General features: G+C 36.1%; 1 protein-coding gene across 1 annotated transcript in view; it reads left to right on the forward strand.

Moving 5' to 3' along the window:
* Window positions 1-14,726, forward strand: part of BMP5 (bone morphogenetic protein 5) — a 142,233-nt gene that overhangs the window by 89,865 nt on the left and 37,642 nt on the right. The window contains exon 3 of the mRNA XM_055406807.2: window positions 6,501-6,649. Coding sequence (XP_055262782.1) covers window positions 6,501-6,649 — 149 coding nt within the window. The remainder of the gene's footprint in view (window positions 1-6,500; window positions 6,650-14,726) is intronic.

Genomic DNA, 14,726 nt, shown 5'->3' on the forward strand with positions numbered 1-14,726 from the left:
AGAGAAAAGTGGTTGAATTTTCACAGTGGGAATTCAGCTGGTTTTCCATTTTTGCCATTCAAGTCCATATTATATTACTATTTTACCAGTTTGCATCTATACCTTTTCAGTGTAAACACAGGATTGAATTAGATAATCTGAAAATGGGTGTTCTGTGAGATTTACAGAAGCTTATTATTGCTTATTTGTCTTGGGAGAAAAAACAATTACCATCTGAAAATACCAAAGTCAAATTCTGACACTTTTAAAGTTGCTCATGATAGAAACTATCGACATTATAAACTCCAGAGGATAACATTTGCATCCATTGTTAATATGTCCCGTGCTTGAACTGTGTGTGTCACATTCCTCGGATGGCGTGTACTTCTCGTTGGATACCCAGAAAAAGATGTATGCTTTCTTCTTACATGGTCATCATTACATTTCTACTAGTCATGGTAAGCTATTCAGAGACACAGGAGATGAAAGGAGTTGCAAAAGTTATAATGGGGAAAGTTTGGGAAAAGTGGAGATGTCACTGTGCTCTGTAAGGTTCTTGCCTCATGGAAATAGAGTATTTTAACTTTTGCCTGGAAATGTATCTCTGTATCTTCCAGAAAGTTTCCCAAAGCTTTTCTTGACCAGATTTAGAGCTTTTTGGCTAGACAGTAGAATGCTTATGCTCCTGGATAACTGCTACTTCTTCATCTTCTCTCTGTTTCTCTCTTTCTCTCTCTCTATTTGTATACCTATCTGTGTGTATCCATGTGTATACACACATATACATGCGCACATATGATTGAAACTGTAACAGTATGAAGACTATTTATCTTTCACCATCTCATTGTCGATTACACGAATAACTTTACTTCCTTTTGATGTTTTCAACTTCATTTTTTCCTCTTGTGGCAAAAGATTCAACTATAATTTTCCTGTCTTCCAAACAGAGATCCAGATTATATTACATTTGGTCTTCACACACTCTTTTAAGGCAGGGACTATCATACTTTTCTTATGCATGGGGAAACTGAGGCTGAGGAATTCCTTAATTGTTCAAGCTCTGTCTGCTCCCTAACTCCGTATTTACTTCATTATAATACATTGACATTTATATAAAGATGATAAAAATTGTTTTAGCTCTTCTAATGTCATAGTCTTAGATATGCATGCATGCTCAGTCATATCCAACTCTTTGTGACCCCATGGACTGTAGCCTCCCAGCTCCTCTTGTCCATGGAGTTTTCTAGGCAAGAATACTAGAGTGGGTGACCATTTCCTACTCCAGGGGATCTTCCTGACAGGGATCAAACCCATGTCTCCTGTGTCTCCTGTATTGGTAGTTGGGTTCTTTACCATTAGCACCACCTGGGAAGCCCAATGTCATCGTCTTAGATATGTAAGACTATTTTCAGATGTGTGGTTTTAGGATGATGATAATTCAACTTTTACTGAATTTGGCTCTTGCTTCTCAGTCCTTAGTTGAAGTTCCTATGCTTTTGGTATTTCACGACTCCCAAGGCACATTTACAAAAACCTTTCCACTGTCAGTAAAATAAAGTGTATTCTTCTAAAGCAGTATTTACAAGCCCACCAATTTCCCATGAATAGACATGTTTAAACCTCTGGTCATGAATGAAGTAAGACATGCTCACATGTGTTTGTACTGAACTCTAACTGTATCTGCACATTTACATATTATTTTTCACCTGTGAGTAATTACATTTAATGTATCTATATATTTCATATCTAATATTTCTATCTGTGCTGCAAATCCTTTATCTGTTCTGTGTGACTCTATATTTAACAACTGCATGATAGCTTAATTTAGCTTTATGAGGAATTTGTATGCTAATCTATATCATACTCAATACAAAGGTTCAAATTTTACCTGAAAAAGAAAAATACAAATTTTAGTCATTTTGAGTTATTTTGGTCAATGTAAATTGACTTCCATGTATTAGTTTTTGAAAGCTGTTTCAGTGTTGATAATTGCTATAATGTCAATACTGAATGCTCACATCTAGGATTATTCCCGCCTTTTAAATTTTTTTTCTTTTTATTATTATTATTTTTTTTATTGGAGGCAAATTACTTTACATTAATATATTGGTTGGTTTTGCCATACATTGACACAAATCTGCCCTGGATTATGGGTTAGACTCTGCTCACCTCTCTCCCCCATCCATATGTTGAAGTTCTAGCCTCTAGTACCTCTGAACGTCACATTACTTGGAAACTTTAAAGTCTTTAAAGAGAGAACTCAAATATTCTTTAAAGAGGTAATTTTAAAGTAGTCTTTAAAGAGATAATTCAAAATATTCTGCTATTTCCAGGGAGATAAGTGCTGTTCTTTAGTGGAGTAATTTTATACTTCTAAAGAAATCGCATCTCGATTTCTATAGAATGGATAGGAATTTATTTTTAAAATGCTGTTATGAGAGTTGCTGTATGACTGAAAATTCTGTAATTATTAACATTGTGTTTGTTAAAAATAGACTTGATTCTCCTAAAGCATATTCTCTTGTCTGTAGTTAAAGCAGAAGATTTCTTTATGCAAAAAGAAAGAGGAGAAATTTAAAAATAGAAGTTAAGGGTCAAAAATAAAATAGCTTTATTCAAGAATAGGAAACAATGAAGCTTATGAAGGTAACTGAATGTTTATAACTTTTCAGAGGTGAACTAGAAATATATAGATTTTCCAAATCATACTATTTGCCTAGGTTTACCTTCCAATGACTTGCGATTTGCATCACAGAAATTCAAGTATTTAGGCTTTGCTTGGATCTGTTGGCTGATGCGTTTTCTAAGTATTTTTAAAACTGAAACTAATTTCCTCATAGACTTACTTAAAAGTTTTGAGACTTGAATGTTAATAGTTTGGGAATTCTTTTTTTCTGGAAAGAAGCACAATTTAAAAATAATAAATAACTACCTAAAGATAAAGCTTCCATTGTGGCTCAGCTGGTGAAGAATCCATCTGCAATGCGGGAGACCTGGGTTCGATCCCTGGGTTGGGAAGATCCCCTGGAGAAGGGAAAGGCTTCCCACTCCAGTATTCTGGCCTGGAGAATTCCACGGACTGTACTGTCCATGGGGTCACTAAGAGTCAGACATGACTGAGCGACTTTCACTTTCACTTCACTTTCACCTAAAGGTATTTGTTAACTAGTTGAAATTGCTCTCAGAACTTACCTCTTTGTTCTGTTATTCAAATGTTTATTTATATCATGCCAAGGATTGGTAATGCTTTGCAGGGTTTATTAGAACACCTTTACCATATTTCAAATAAAATCAGGTAGCACTTGAGTAGTTTCAAAACTACATGGTGGATCCTTCTCTTAGGAAGTTAGCGATGTGATTAAATTAATTCCAAGATAACAGTCTCAAAGATAGTTTTAAAATATATCAAAAGTGTAAAGATAATCAGTATTTTCTTAGATTCTGTTTATTTGGTAGATTTTTCAAGTTACGAGAGGCAGGGAGAATTTTACTTTTGTTCAACCACAGTGTGAGTATGATAGATCCTTAAAATCAACTGGGAACAAATTAATCTTTTCATTGCATTGTATTATATGCTTGTTGTATATCTGCAGTAACTCAAACTGTGTCCTGTATTGGATGTGAAAAAGTGTCTGTAACCCTTCTTTGGTAAGAAAATTGTGAAGAAGAATGAAAGCTGAATTTTTGGATGTATGGTAGCTGGTCAAAATTGATTGTAACATTAATACATGTATTTTAACTTCTCTAGGTTAATGGAAGGATGGTTAAATCAAATTTAAGTAAAGAAATGGAGCTATAGCCTCTAAAATATTGACTGAGATTCTTTACTTCTTTTACAGTTCAGTTTTTAATGATCATGGGTGACTTTTTTTCTAAGGAACTAATAAATGTACATGATTTTATTCAAAAATTAATTGTTTAAATTTTGTAAGCCATCTTTGAAGTGACTTCTAAGATACAGATTGATGGAAAATATAATAGAACAATAGAGCAGAACTTATTATGACATAGCTCTGATCTTCCTCATATGAATGACATGCTGCCAAGTTCAGCATCAATGCATAATAGTATATTTCTGTTCTACTTTGACGGATTTCCTTTGTTTTTACCACCAAACTCTCTGAGCCTCAATTTCATTAATATAAGAGATCTACTGTAAAGACTAAATGTCAGATAGAGCACAGATTTGTGATTGCCAAGAATGAGGGGGAATGGCAGAGGGATGGAGTGGGAATTTGGAATTAGCAGATGCAAACTATTGATATATAGAGGGTGGATGAACAGAAAGATCCTATTTTATAGCAGGGTCTTGCTATATGAAAGAGAATATAGATAGAGATACATATAAACATATGAACAATAATGTGGAAAAGAATATATATATGAAAGAGAATATAGAGATATATATAAACATGTGAACAATAATGTGAAAAAGAATATATGTATGAAAGAGAATATAGATAGAGATAGGACTCTGATGCTGGGAAAGGTTGGGGGCGGGAGGAGAAGGGGACGACCGAGAATGAGATGGCTGGATGGCATCACCGACTCTGTGGACATGAGTTTGCGTGAACTCCGGGAGTTGGTGATGGACAGGGAGGCCTGGCGTGCTGTGATTCATGGGGTCGCGGAGAGTCGGACACGACTGAGCGACTAAACTGAACTGAACTGATATATAAACATATAAAAATAATATGAACAATAATATATGAAAAAGAATATATATAGATATGTATAACCGTGTCTTGTTTCTATATAGCAGAAATTAAAAGAACACTGTAAATCAACTATATTTTGAAAAAATAAATTTAGAAAAAGATTAAATGTCAAAAATATGTAGCATTTGCCTCAGAGGCTGCCTATAGCAAGGAAATAATAAAATAATTCATTATACAGATACTCATACATTTGTAAAGTTAATACTAATGTTAAGATTGATAAATATTAGTAACAGTAACACTGTGGAGATCATTCTAAAACATACCTGTTCCTTTAGGTAGATATATTCCTAAGTATTTAATTCTTTCCATTGCAACGGTGAATGGAATTGTTTCCTTCTCTTTCTATTTTCTCATTATTAGCGTATAGGAATGCAAGGGATTTCTGAGTGTTGATTTTATATCCTGCAACTTTACTATATTCATTGGTTAGCTCTAGTAATTTTCTGGTAGTCTTTAGGGTTTTCTGTGTAGAGGATCATGTCATCTGTAAACAGTGAGAGTTTTACTTCTTTTCCAATTTGGATTCCTTTTATGTCTTTTTCTGCTCTGATTGCTGTGACCAAAACTTCCAAAACTATGTTGAATAGTAGTGGTGAGAGTGGGCACCCTTGTCTTGTTCCTGACTTTAGGGGAAATGCTTTCAATTTTTCACCATTGAGGATAATGTTTGCTGTGGGTTTGTCATGTTGAGGTATGTTCCTTCTATTCCCGCCTTCTGGAGGGTTTTTTTTTTATCATAAATGGGTGTTGAATTTTGTCAAAGGCTTTCTCTGCATCTATTGAGATAATCATATGGTTTTCATTTTTCATTTTGTTAATGTGGTGTATTATATTGATTGATTTGCTCAATCCATGGGAAAAGTGAAGGTTGCTCAATCATGTCTGACTCTTTGTAACCCCATGGACTATACAGTCCATGGACTTCTCCTGGCAAGAATACTGGAGTGGATAGCTTTTCCCTTCTCCAGGGCATCTTCCCAACCTGGATCAAACTCAGTTCTCCAGCATTATGGGTAGATTCTTAACCAGCTGAGCCACCAAGGAAGCCCAAGAACTCTGGAGTAGGTAGCCTATCCCTTCTCCAGCATGTCTTCCTGACCCAGGAATTGAACCGGGTTCTCCTTCATTGCAGATGGGTTCTTTACCAACTGAGCTACCAGGGAATCCCCAATCTACGGGACTTCTCTCTTAATCCAATGATGTATTTAGTGACCTGCTTTTGTCCTCTGGTACCAATAAAATAATTATATAACAAAAACATAAAATGAAATAAAAATGGGGAAAAGTATAATAAAGTGGAAATGAGAGGAAAATGATCTCTAAAAGAGAAAGTGATCTCTGAAAGGCTTGCATCACAGACTGCCTGCCCTCCATCTCCAAGGAGAATTCACAGCCACCCAGACTGGAGCAGCTGCTTTCACTTCCTCTCTATTCAGTTCAACAGTTGCTCGTGAACTTGCCAGTGTACTGTTCCTTACAGGTAGTGGTTTGGGGAAATACTGATTATCAGGGACTAAATCAAGACCACTAAGTCAGTTTGTAGAGGAAACTTAACAGTGAAGAACAGGAAAATGGAAATTACTTTCAGATATTCCTAATCTGCAGCAGATTTGGGATGGGATTCTAGCAATAAAACGTCCTGTATCTTATTACTCATCACTTGAGTCATTTGTTCTCCTGTTCCTTAATTGACTCCTGTTATTTTAAGAGTGGTTTTATAGTGTTCTCACTTAAGTGTAGGGAATGATGATATTCATTCAAACCTGTAACTGTTTTTGTTGTTGTTTTCTTTCTCCTTAGGGATGCAGATTTATTCTTGTTAGACACAAGGAAGACCCAAGCTCTCGATGTGGGTTGGCTTGTCTTTGATATCACTGTGACCAGCAATCACTGGGTGATTAATCCACAGAACAATTTGGGCTTACAACTTTGTGCAGAAACAGGAGATGGTAAGCACTGAATTTTGTACATTTTGTTGTACTGGTTGTACATATTGAGAGTTACAACTTTTTGTGGGATTTAACCAGTGTAATATTTTATACACACGATGTGCAAGTGGTACATTCTATAAGACAGAGCAATATATTGATTAGTTAATTGATTTATAAACAACATGCACTTATTGTCAGGCTCTGTAATGACTGTGGTAAGTAAAGAAAACTTAAGCCCTATTCCTGCTCCTGGGGTTTTTATTCTTGTGTTGAAGGCCTGTATGTAAATAAGCAGCACAACTGTAATATAGCAATATTGAAAGAAAGTGATGTGTGAAGTGCTGTGGATCTATGTCTTGACTGTGGCGGAGGTTACACAGCTATGTAATTTGTAAAAATGTATAGACCTGTACACTAAAGAAGAATGAATATTAGCATAGTCAAAGAATATCTAAAAACTTGACTTAAAATATATATATATATCAAAGCACGTGATAGGGAAACAGACAAATGACCTACCATAATACAGAGGAGGATGAGGATGGAACAAAAGACTCACGAAAATATGCTGAAGATGTTATCGAGTTAGAGCTTAACATATTGTAATATTTGGTCAAAAGACAACAGCTCCAGGATCACTTCTGGGAGAGATTTGTTGATTTTAGAAAAGCACAGCCTAAAAGTTGAGAGTTATGTTTTACTTGGTGGACAAAACTGAGGACTTAGGCCTGGGATTCAGTTCAGTTCAGTTCAGTCGCTCAGTCGTGTCCGACTCTCCGCGACCCCATGAATCACAGCACGCCAGGCCTCCCTGTCCATCACCAACTCCCGGAGTTCACTCAAACTCATGTCCACGGAGTCGGTGATACCATCCAGCCATCTCATTCTCGGTCGTCCCCTTCTCCTCCCACCCCCAACCTTTCCCAGCATCAGAGTCTTTTCCAGTGAGTCAACTCGTCGCATGAGGTGGCCAAAGTATTGCAGTTTCAGCTTTAGCATCAGTCCTTCCAATGATACAACCTCTTTAATGACTAAGTTCAGTTCAGTTCAGTCGCTCAGTTGTGTCTGACTCTTTGTGACCCCATGGACTGCAGCATGCCAGGCCTCCCTGTCTATCACCAACTTCCGGAATTTACTCAAACTCATGTCCATTGAGTCAATGATGCCATCCAACCATCTCATCGTTATATGACTAAGGGACTGCTCTAAAGAGGTAAAGGGGGAGCCAGGATATACAGAATTTTTTTTGCAAGAAAGACCAGGTAGTTGGAACTTCAAAGGATTACTGTTAATTAAAGAAAGCAAGACATCTCAAGTTAGTGAATTCAGTGCTTTTCTATGTATGGGAAGATGCAAGAGTCTGGGCTAATTGAAATCATTCCTCTGATATCCACCTCAGCTATCTGGGGGGCCAGTATCCTGTACCTTCTCATCCAGAGTCTCCTTGGGTGCACTGCTCTGGGGGTGGGATGGCTGCAGCGGCTGATAGTTTGATAGGGAGGCATCCTGTTTCCACCCTGAGTTCCCTTGGGGCTGATTGGGGCGGCTGCAAGGACCTTTGTTTACTGATACAGCAGGTGGCATTCTTACTACACAGGTCTATAGGAAATCTTTTCTGAGAAGCTTCAGAAGTTCTTTTTATGCTCTGAAGTACTCGTTGAATAAGGATGTGCTATGTGCTTGGCTTAATGCTAGAGATAAAATGGTAATCAGGTGCAGAGGTGGCTTCCTGAGGCTTGCAGCTGAATGACGATAAGTAGTCCACATGTAATATCATCAAGTGCGTGTCGCTACACACTGAGTGTCAAACAGTGAGCAAATTCTAGCTACAATCATAACGTTCAGGAAAATGTGATTGGCGAAAAAATTGGAGGGCAGGCATTTGGGCAAACAAATGAGAGTTCACGAACACTATGATGAGAAGGGTTTTGGCCTGTTTGATCAAGAGGTCAGGGAACGCAAAGCTTTGTTCACCTTTGGTCACTCGGAGTCCAAAGTTTTAAATTCAAATCTAGACTTCCTGGTCATTTAAAATTATATTTGTCACAGCAGGAGGATAAAACATCCTTTAATGATTTGTTACCTTGATCAGTACTTTCAAAATATTCAGAAGTCTACCAAGTGAGCCTGCCTAACTTATGCTTTTGCTCCACACCTGAAAATAGTAGGATCATGGCTGCAGAGGGTGATTTTAAAAGTGATGATTTATTAGAGAATGTGACCTATTTTAGTTTACTATCTTTAGTTTTTTACAGGATCCAGCAATAGAAACATCAGCCCTAGAATCCGTCTCCTTCATTTCTCCTTGCTATATTACACTAAAGCCTTGCTTAATAAACTGCTGAGTTAAGTAAAAGTTAGGTCTGCCCTGGGTCTTTTTCAAGGAGGATCATTACTGATGCAATTGGACTTCATGGTAACATTGTTTTACCTACAACCAGATTTGTAGCCTGAGAATCAGACCATGCCCAGTGCTGTTACTCCAAAGATTGTGTATGTGGAGTGAAGTTGACAGACACAAATCAAATATATTCCAGAGTCTGTCTACTGAAGGTTTCACGTGCCTCAGATCTTGAGCTGGAAAAGGAAGGCTCTTATTGAAAGTGTTACAGACAAGTTTGAGACATCTGCTCCCAACCCCTCCTAATCCAGACTTTTCCATAGATTTTAATTACAATGCTGATGTTTTAAATATTCATAGGCAAGTAAAATACTTTGACTTACAGGATATTTTCCATAAAGGCTTTGAGACTGTCATTAAAGATTTTCAGAGTTCAATCATTGTAAATGTAGACAGAAAAGCATACCTCTAAATAATCTCCCTTAAATTTTTACAGTATTCAACTACTGTACATTTATGGTCAGAAATGTGACAGGGAAATGTGCCCGGAGGGGCTGAGCCAGGGGTCTCTTCCCTGGTATGTGGTCCAAAGAAGAAAAATTAAAGTAGTGGTATGTGCTTCCCCTAGTCTTTTCCTTGGAGATATGCTGAAATGTCTAACTAAACAAAACTCAGGAGATCTGTGAAATATGACCCCTGTTTCTTTTTAACTTCCTCACCCTTCCCTCCCAACTAGAAAATTCTGAAATTTCTCCTCTGTTTTTTTTTACTTCTTCTCTTATGTTGGTTCTCTTTCCCTTATAAACTGTTTAGTTCTATCTTGTTTCCAATTCATCCTTTCCTTTGAGAACTTTATATTTTGTTTATCCTTTTCCTTTGATTGATTTCTCTTATATTTTAGGAGTAATTTTACTTTAAATGACTCATATTATTTATGGGTCTTTTTTGAAGCCTAAAATAAACTAACATTTAACTTCTTTCAAAGGTTTCCAAATTCTTTATTTAAAAGTTAGGCTTGATATAGACAGCATTTTGTTGCTTTTCTTCGGTTTTTTAACATTGTCTGATACAAAAATGTTAAAAGGATTAAATATGCTAGGCAACCTGGCCTTTTGTATTTAAGTGATACTTAAATTTTAAACACTTAACAGATTTTAACCAGCATTAAAGCATATATGGCCCTGAGAAAGCAAGTGACCCTCTGGGGTCACCTTAGTTTTATTAACTACAACCTCATGGAAACTAGGCTTGTGGCATGCTTCTGTAAACATAGATAACCAGATGCCCCAACTTATACTGCTCCCTCATCACTACTGCTGATGTTCTCAATGTTCTATTGGAATATTGCTTCAAACGGATTAGACAGACATCTTTTATTTGCAATAATGGATTCTGAATATGTTTACTTCTCAGCAAAGTAATTGGAAATTGTAAAAAATGAAGCTCAGGAAAGTCAACTTTCAAATTCTTTTGTTGACTATTATTCATTTATTGATTTGTTCGACACAAAATCTTCAAGTGCCTATCCATGCAAGACAAAGTGTTGGGAACTTCCTGGCAGTCCTGTGGTTAAAACTACAAACTTCCAACGGAGGGGCCAAGGGTTTGATCCTTACTTGGAGAACTAAGACCCCACATGCTGTGTGACACAGCCGAAAAGTAAAAACAAATGAAGGCAAAGTGGTAGGGAGACTATGAACTGGGAGATAGACATCTGTAGTTACTTTAGAAGGAATCAGTTCAGTTCAGTTCAGTTCAGTCGCTCAGTCGTGTCCGACTCTCCGCGACCCCATGAATCACAGCACGCCAGGCCTCCCTGTCCATCACCAACTCCCAGAGTTCACTCAAACTCATGTCCACAGAGTCGGTGATGCCATCCAGCCATCTCATTCTCCGTTGTCCCCTTCTCCTCCCGCCCCCAACCTTTCCCAGCATCAGAGTCTTTTCCAGTGAGTCAACTCGTCGCATGAGGTGACCAAAGTATTGCAGTTTCAGCTTTAGCATCAGTCCTTCCAATGAACATCCGGGACTGATCTCCTTTAGAATGGACTGGTTGGATCTCCTTGCAGTATAAGGGACTCTGCTGCTGCTGCTAAGTCACTTCAGTCGTGTCCGACTCTGTGTGACCCCATAGATGGAAGCCCAACAGGCTCCCCCTTCCCTGGGATTCTCCAGGCAAGAACACTGGAGTGGGTTGCCATTTCCTTCTCCAATATAAGGGACTCTAAAGTGCCTTAAATCCGAAAAATAGTAATACAATCAAGACACTGCATTAAAATGTGAGAGAGATGGTTAAGTCCAATGGAGCGAGAAGCACCATGGTCCAGGTGACTTTGGGGCTCACTCACTTGGCTAAGATTTCAAGAAATGAAGATGAGGAGGGAGAGGAGGTGGTATAAGAAGGAGGAGTGAGTTAGTTCCTGGATGAGGAAACAGTGAGAGTAAATACATAGCATGGCAAAATGGCATGGTATCCTTCAGAAAAACTAGAAGCCCAGACTAGGCTAGACCAGCTTTCATGTATTTCTACAGTTGCAAGTGCTGTTATTTTGTGAAAGTGACTGGGAGATCAGTTATGAACAGGCCATGACATTTATGTGTATATTCTTGTAGCTTGACCACAAGTCGTTGAAGAACTAGACTTGCTGCTTTAATCAATTAGAGTAACACTTTCATGATTACCTATTTGAATATCTGTTTCATAAGATCATAGATGTGTATTTCTGGCTGTCAGTCGTACCCTTGGTATTTGGTACCATGAAGATTGTAAGTATTAAAAACATGTTCTGAATGATCACTGAGTGAATTTGTGAAGTAAAAGATTCTTGAAGACCACCTGTCCTTGAACATGTTATTCTTTTTTTTTTAAGTTGAAGTGTAGTGAATTTACAATGTGTTTGTTTCTGGTGTGCAGTAAATTGTTTCATTTATACAACTTTTTCACTTTCTTTTCCATTTTGATTTATTACACTATATTGAATATAGTTCCCTGTGCCATAGGGACCTTGTTGTTTATCTATTTTACATATATGAACATGTTACTTGTAAGAAGAAATTTCAAACTATAAATTTGGGTTGATTATTAACCAAACAATTTTGGTTTAACACAGGAGAACTTTATACCACAAACCACAGTACGGTAGTTAAAATTGCTTCAATCTTAAAGTGAGGAGGAAATCACTGATACAGATTGTTAAATTTTGTTTATCCTGCTTTCACAAAGATAAAACAGCTAAGAAGCCTAAATATATTTTGGAAATCAGAAGACTGTTGAAATCAAAAGTAACATCATGATTCCTCAGAGGACATGTGGAAAGTATGTCAGTTTGTAAAATATTCTCTTTAGTAATTTGATAAATGAACTGCCATGGATTTGGCAGGAGAGTTTAAGGATATTCTGTTGATTTTTTTCAGGCAGAATAGAAAATTCTTTGAGTTCCATATGTCTGTTTCAGCTAAATAAAGCAAATATATGAGCAAGCAAATGGAAAAGAAACATTGCTACTTCTTAACAGCAAAATTTAGAAATTCCATACAAGTGTTTGTACCAATTGTGCTAAATCAGTTTCAGAATTCTCGAACACTCTCTCATAGTAGTCAATAACCTGGTAAAATAGTTACTTTTTTTTTTTTAAGCAGGAAATGAGTAGGTTTAGATCTGTCTTAAAATTTAAGATTTTCAGTTCCCTGATTTATAAAGATACATCAATTACATGCCTTGTTAGACCTTAATTAAAATTGTTAGTATCTGCAGTAATTACGATCCATTACATATAAAAACACACACACTCACACACACATGCAAACACATAGACAAATGTGTATGTACACAGAGTTTATTATCCAGAGAGCAGTTTACTCTAGCTTTTAAGACTTGGGTTTTCTCTGCAAACACTATAATTTTCCATTGTTTGATGCTTTATATAGTTTAAACCTTCCAAGTAAATTAATTCTTTTTTTTCCTTCAAATTTGGGTTTATAGAATAATTTAAAGATGGAAAACAAAGATAGTATTTTTGGGACCATTAGAATGTCTTTTTAAAAACCCTATGTTTTCAGACATTTTAGGTTTGGCAATACTCAGGGTAAATTTTGCCAATGACTTTTTCCTTTCTATTCAAACCCACTTATACGTCAAGGAAAATTCAATCCGTATGTTTCTGATTCATTTGTATTCAAGTCATCAAAATGTTGTTCTGTCAGAGTATTGTTTAATGTCCAAAAAACAGTATAAGGTTCTTTAAAAAAAAATAAGACTCTAAAATCTATTTTTCTTTGAACAAAGTTTATGGCATAATTTCCAAGTGTATCAAGGTAAAAAATCAGATTTTAAGTCAGGGATTTCAAAGTTTTAGTAAAAGTAGCCAAATCAAGGGGAAAAAAATTTCAGAGGTATGAAACTCTCAAATTAGATTCATTATAATTTTTAATATAATATAAAGAAATTTATAGGTTTTGTTATGATAACTTAGATTTTAAGGTTTTGAAACTTAATTTAAATAAGGAGGATAAACAAAGTGGAAAGCTCCATTCTGGAAATACAAATTCTAGGAAGAAATCATTAGGAAAATTAGATTAAAATCTTGGCTCTGACAAAATATTTTACATTTTAGCCATGGCATTAGCTAAATGAGTAAAATGGTAACACCTTTCAAGAATGGTGCACAATTATATTAGACAATAATACCTGAAACATGGTAGGACAAGAATAAAATCTCTGAGTTGAATTGGATGAGAAAATACACAAAGACTTACTCCACATGACACTCCTTTAATTTAGGGTCAATTCTTTTGTTGTGGAGATTTTACAGATGATTTAATAGGGTTTCAGATGAATTCACAAATGATAGTCCACTGGAGAGAGGCCACATTGCAGGCAGATTCTTTACCATCTGAGCCACAAGGGAAGCCTCAAGATTATCGACATATGTTCTTAAATCTTGAGTTGGAAGCATAGTGTATTAGGTGCATGTCTAATAACTTCGGTTAACATAATGATTATTGGTAGGAAGCTTTTAAGTACATTCAGATCTAGGGTATGAAGCCAACAGAAATGAACAGTCAGTGATATGTGCCATGATCAATTGAATGCTTATATTGGCTAGGTCTTCATAGGCATCAGAAAATATCAAGTTATTAATACTTAATATGATAGTTTTAAGACTCAACCATTTTATTCTTAAGAAAAAATAATATAGTTATTTGGGAAATAACTAGTTACATCAATGAATATAAGGGAAACAACTGTTGTTATAGGGTAATGTATACTGAACAAGCATAATTGATTAAAGGCTGACCTATATAACTATAAGAAAAAAATTTCAACCCAGAGATACATCAGTGTAAATTACTATCATTTGGCTTCATAAACTCTTCATAAAACTATTAACAAACCTTGAACATCAATATGGCTTCTTTCAAAGACAGTTGAATTACAAGCAGTATTTTAATGGTCATAGAACACATGATTAAAACACGTTGATTATCTTTGTTGAAGAGTTGGGCCCAAGAGCTCCTAATGTGTTAAGATTTTTAGCAAATTGTATAAAATCCCCACTACATAAATAATATTTTCCATTAAGAAAATCAGAAAACTGAAGATACTCTGTGCATTTATTGGAAAGATATCATAGAAGACCTCTCTGAAAGTCAAGGAAATGAACTCTTAAAATTGTTGCCTTCTCAGGTTATAACACATACTGGTTAGTAGCTATATTTCCCAGACATTGTAAAGGGGTAAAGTTATGGCTTTTT

The sequence above is a fragment of the Moschus berezovskii genome, chromosome 23, assembly GCF_049115385.1.
Source record: "Moschus berezovskii isolate FMDL1 chromosome 23, NW_MosBer_1.0, whole genome shotgun sequence".
Classification (NCBI taxonomy): Eukaryota; Metazoa; Chordata; class Mammalia; order Artiodactyla; family Moschidae; genus Moschus; species Moschus berezovskii.